The following is a 5,580-nucleotide window of genomic DNA, read 5'->3' on the forward strand; positions in this document are numbered from 1 at the left end:
ACCTCTATGGACTTTTTTGGTCCTTCCACCCCAGCCATAATTTTAGGGGGTTTATTGATCTGGAAGCCCCAGTGGGATTTTTTTTCCTGGATGTGGAGAAGGACTATTTATTAAATTTATATGCCCCCCCCCCCACATCTCTCTGTCCAGAGTGATTCTGAGCAGCAGAGGGTTAATCATGCTTAACACCAACATATTAATATTCTTATTTAACAACTCTCAGCTGAGAGAGTGCCTGTGTTTGTTCCGACACTTGAATAGGCTTTGTGGTTTTCAATTGCTACTAAGAATGCAGTGGCTCAGATAGTGCACTTAAGTCTCTCTCTCCCTCTCCTCTCTCTCTCTTTCTCTTTCTTTCTTTCTTTCTTTCTTTCTTTCTTTCTTTTTTTCTTTCTTTCTTTCTTTCTTTCTTTTTTTCTTTCTTTCTTTCTTTCTTTCTTTCTTTCTCCAACAGAGAGACCTGCAAGCTAAACTGCAGCTGCGCTACCCAGAGCTCATCTCCAAGAGGTAAATTCTCGGCATGAGGTTAGAAAAAGCTCTGGACTTCAGCCCTGGTCCAAGACTCCACACTAGATGGTCAGTTTGGCCCGAGAAATCCCAGCTTTGATTGTCCCAAAGGTGTTTTTCGAAAAGACAACTGGACTTCCTTGTTTTTCCTTTGAAGACGTTTCGCTTCTCATCCAGGAAGCTTCTTCAGCTCTGGTGGAGAAAGGAAGGATTTATACTCCTTGCAGACTCTGGTCATTTGCCTTCTTCTAGAGCAGGGATAGGCAACCCTGGCTCTTTTATGAATCGCGGACTTCAACTCCCAGAATTCCTGAGCCAGCCTGGCTCAGCTTGGAAACCTCTCCCTTTCCCCTCAGCATGGCTGGGTCAGGAATTCTGGGAGTTGAAGTCCACGAGTCATAAAAGAGCCAGGGTTGCCTACCCCTGTTCTAGAGGGTCGTTGAGGCCACTTGGAGGCTTATCTGTGTCCTCAGGGTCACCTGAGGGGTGCAAATCTCTGTGGAGGCTTCTTGACTGCAGGATGTTCTCTGTCCCGGGTCCCTTCCCTGTTGCAGACGGGCGCAGGCTGTTGGGGACGAGTCGGTGTTGTCTGAATCTCAAACTGGTGAGCAAATGGTTCCTATGCCCTTTGGGATGAAATGGTGCTGGAGGATGAACCGATTTCCTGAAAACACTGCGGACCACAGGAACATTTGCCCTTCAGTTTGAGATGCAGACAACACACACTCATCCCCAACACCCGTCTCCAACAAGGGGTCTCCACATCCGTGACCCTGAGGACACAGATACGCCTCCAAGGGGCCTCTATGGCCCTCTAGAAGGATGCAAATGACCAGCTGTCTGCAAGGAGTATAAATCCTTCCATTTCCCCACCATCCAGTCAGAGCCGAAGAAGCTTCTTGGATGAGAAGCGAAACGTCTTCAAAGGAAAAACAAGGAAGTCCAGATGTCTCCTGAAAAAGCCCCCTTGGCAGAATCTCCACAGACACCCAGCTTTATCTGCTGGCATCTCCTGATAGTTGTTGAGGAGCTCCCTGCCTCATCTCAAGCCTGCCTGCAGAAGCTGTGGGTGCTCCAACACTGGAGTTTTTTAAGAAGAGACTGGACAGCCATTTGTCTGAAACGGTATAGGGCTTCCTGCCTGAGCAGGGGGTTGGACTAGATGACCTCCAAGGTCCCTTCCAACTTTGTATTATTATTATTATTATTATTATTATTATTATTATTATTATTACTACTACTACTACTACTACTATTACTATTACTATTATTACTATTATTGTTATTGTTGTTATTATTATTATTATTATTATTATTATTATTATTATTATTATTATCATCAATCATCGCACAGTCAGCCAGATGTTCAGACTGGATATGGCATTTTTGTCTACCTATCGAGTCCTTACCAAGGACCTGGGATAGGCAGATGTGGATGTTTGAATTGATGGTATTACAGATACCATCTGTAATTGGACTAGAAGACCCCCAATGTCCTTTCCAACTCTATTATTATTATTATCATCATCATCATCATCATCATCATTATTATCATTATTACTATTACTATCATTATTACTACTATCATATTATCATTATTACTACTATTATTATCATCATTATCATTATTACCAGTAAATGCCTAGTGGGTGCAGGGTCTGAGCCCATCCAAGACCTCTGCTGGTCCCCCACCTTGGGAGTCCCTTTCGTGGCCCCTGGAAACGGAATAAGGATCTGGCCCACCCTTGGAAGGGACGACGTGGCCTCTGGCTTCCAGCCCCGGTCAAGCCAGGACGTTCCTTCAAGTGTCTCTTATTTGGGTGGATTTTCCATGTTGGCTTTTCCTGCTCTGATCGTCTCCTTCCGCCTCCCCGCTTTGCAGGACCCAGCCGCCCCCCCGCCTCCCGCTGGGGCCCAGCCACAAGCTAGCCGACAACTACTACTGCACGCGAGACGGGCGCAGGGAGGCGTTTCCGCCCATTGTCCTGATGTCGGCTCAGAAGAAGTTGGCCCCCGGAGAGGAAGCTGGAAGGTAGGCACCCCCCTCCGAGCCCCTCGGCCATACCTGCTGAGACCCGGACGGCCCTAAGAGCTCAGCCTGCTTTGTAAAGGAGCCTTCCTTCCGGAACGTTCCTTCCCAGGGAAGCGTCAGGTGGAGCCCAAGCTAAACAGGTCCTTGTTTGGCGTCGCCGTTTCCGGCTTCTGAACAATGACCCAGCTGGCTGAACTGCCAAAGCTCTTAGGGTCTTTTAGGTTATTTTAGCTAAAGGTCTACCTCTATTGCAATAGAAACCTGGGTGTTTAAAGTTCTTTTTTTTCTCTGATTTCCCCTGCAAAGTGGTGCGTTAAACCAGCCTTCAAGTTGGGTTTGGTTCCCCAGAGGCTGTGAGTTTTACTCTTCTCCCGAGGCCTTGAAACACTTCAGGTGGGGGAAAAAAAAATTGGCTTCCTTTCCTCCCAGCCAGGTTTCTTTCACGGGGAGAGAGAGACAGACAGACGCCTTTCGGATGCCTTTTTATTTATTTCATTTATCACGGTTTGGAACCGCCCTTCTCCCTTATGGTGCACCATAAAATAATTAAAAACAAAACGCCCTAGAAGTTAAAATTTAAGAAGAGGCCAAGATGATTAAGAACACAGTTAAGAATTGGTGGAAAGGGGAAGGGAAGGCTTCCAGGGTGCTAACTGGGCCCATGGCTGGGTGCTTTTCTGTGCACCCAAGGGAAGGCCACCGAGCCGTGTTTTTACGCCTTTACGGGAGGCCAGGAGAGTGGGGGGGGCTGCTTCACCTCTGGGGGTGGTGGAAGGAGAATATTCCCCAGGGCAAGGGCAACAGCAGAGAAGGGTCTCTTCTGGGACCCCACCAGTCGGAGTTCTTTAACTGACGGGGTCTGCAACACGTCTTTCCTGCCGTTTACCGGCCCTGCTGGGCACCTGAGAGAATGGGAGGGTGAGGGGAGCAGACCCCTCCCCCAGAGGTGTGAACGGAAGCCCCTTCTTAAGCTGGCAACCTGGCTTGTGCCGCCTTTATTATTTTTAGAATAGAATAGAGCTGGAAGGGACCTTGGAGGTCTTCTAGTCCAGCCCCCTGCCCAAGCAGGAGAACCTATACCATCTCAGATAAGTGACTGTTTAGCCTTAAAAACCTCCAGTGATGGAGCGCCCACGATTTCTGGGGGCAAGCTGTTCCACTGGTTAATTGTCCTCACTGTCAGGAAGTTTCTCCTTAATTCCAGATTGCTTTTCTCTTTGGTCAGTTTCCAACCATTGTTTCTTGTCCTACCCTCTGGTGCTTTGGTGAACAACCTGACCCCCTCTTCTTCGTGGCAGCCCCTCAGATACTGAAATACTGCTATCATGTCGCCCGTTTCTTTTCTTTTTTATAAATAATTCAAGGTGACAAACCTATCTGACTCTCCTTCCTTCTCCCATTTTCCCCACAACAACCTTGTGAGGTGGGTTGGGCAGGAGGGACTGGTCTAAAGTCACCCAGCTCGCTTTTGTTTATTAAATTTCTATGCCACCCATCTGCCTCTTACAAGGAGATGGTGGTCAGCTTTTCATGTCCAAAATGGGACTAGAACTCCCCGTCTCCTGGTGATTGGCCTAAAGTCACCCAGCTGGCTCTCATGCCTTAAGTGGGACTAGAACTCACAATCTCGTGGCAATTGGCCCAAAGCCACTCACCTGCTTTTCATTCCTAAGGCACAGCTAGAACTGACCATCTCCTGGCAATTGGCCAAGCCACCCAGTCATTTTTTTAGGCGTAAGGCGGGACTAGAACTCACCGTCTTCTGGTGATTGGCCAAGCCGCCCAGTCAATTTTCAGGCCTAAGGTGGGACTAGAACTCACCATTTCCTGGCGATTGGCCAAGCCACCCAGTCAGTTTTCATGTCTGAGGCGGGACTAGAGCTCACCGTCTCCTAGCGATTGGCTAAGCCACCCAGTCAATTTTCAGGCCTAAGGCGGGACTAGAACTCTCCGTCTCCTGGCGATTTTCAATTTTCAGGCCTAAGGCGGGACTAGAGCTCACCGTCTCCTAGCGATTGGCTAAGCCACCCAGTCAATTTTCAGGCCTAAGGCGGGACTAGAACTCACCGTCTCCTGGCAATTGGCCAAGCCACCCAGTCATTTTTCAGGCCTAAGGCGGGACTAGAACTCACCGTTTCCTTGCGATTGGCCAAGCCACCCAGTCAGTTTTCATGTCTGAGGCGGGACTAGAGCTCCCCGTCTCCCGGCGATTGGCCCAAAGCCACCCAGCTGCTTTTTCATTCCTAAGGCAGGATTGGAACTCACCGTCTCCAGATTTCTAGCCTGGTGCCTTAAGCACTAGAGCAAACCGACTTTTTTTAATCCCAGTTTACGGCCTCCGGACGTATCCAGCGTGGAGAAAGTGCTCACACGGCCTCTTAACGTGCAGCTGTCCCATTTCTGACCCACAGCTCGGACTCTTCCGTCACAAGGAGGGAGAAGCTGCCTGTGACCCCCGGCTTCCCGCCTCGGAAGTGGGACCTGTCCAAGGACGAGCCCTATTTGTGAAACCAGCCCCCAGGCTCAAAGGCCGGGCTGTGGGTCTGGGTCTTTCCCTTGGGGGCCAGCAGCAGCAGCATGGAGACGCACCCTGCAAGGACTTTGTTTTTCTCCTCCTCCTGGGCTAATTAAATAAAGGTAATCAATCGATAACGTAACTAAAAGTTCTACCTGACTTTAGGGGCTGGTCGGGCTGGCCAAACAGAATTTGAGGAATCGATGTTGGAATTGTTAAACTCCGATGATACAGCCGGAATAAACGAAGGCACAAAACACGGGTTAAGAGTGGATTTATTGATTTATTAACATTCTACCCTGCCCCCTCCTCAGGAGACTCTGGGTGGTAGACGACATTCAACCGTCTAGCAGAGCTGGAAGGGACCTTGGAGGTCTTCTAGTCCAGCCCTCTGCCCATGACAGGAGACCCTATACCAGGGGTAGGCAACCTTGGCTCTTTTATGACTCGTGGACTTCAACTCCCAGAATTCCTGAGCCAGCCACACTGAGGGGAAAGGGAGAGGTTTCCAAGCTGAGCCATGCTG

At 49.2% G+C, this 5,580-nt stretch overlaps 1 protein-coding gene across 1 annotated transcript; it reads left to right on the top strand.

The window, feature by feature from the left end:
* Positions 1-454: 454 nt before the first annotated feature.
* On the top strand, positions 455-5,316 carry LOC107301080 (NADH dehydrogenase [ubiquinone] 1 alpha subcomplex subunit 7; the record flags this gene model as incomplete). Its single annotated transcript, XM_015830347.1, has 3 exons — positions 455-507; positions 2,390-2,539; positions 4,951-5,316. Coding segments are annotated over 3 exons (300 nt in total), but the record flags the coding sequence as incomplete, so codon positions are not given.
* Positions 5,317-5,580: the final 264 nt, after the last annotated feature.

Source organism: Protobothrops mucrosquamatus, unplaced genomic scaffold (assembly GCF_001527695.2).
Source record: "Protobothrops mucrosquamatus isolate PMUCROS unplaced genomic scaffold, P.Mucros_1.0 scaffold9924, whole genome shotgun sequence".
In the NCBI taxonomy this organism is placed as follows: Eukaryota; Metazoa; Chordata; class Lepidosauria; order Squamata; family Viperidae; genus Protobothrops; species Protobothrops mucrosquamatus.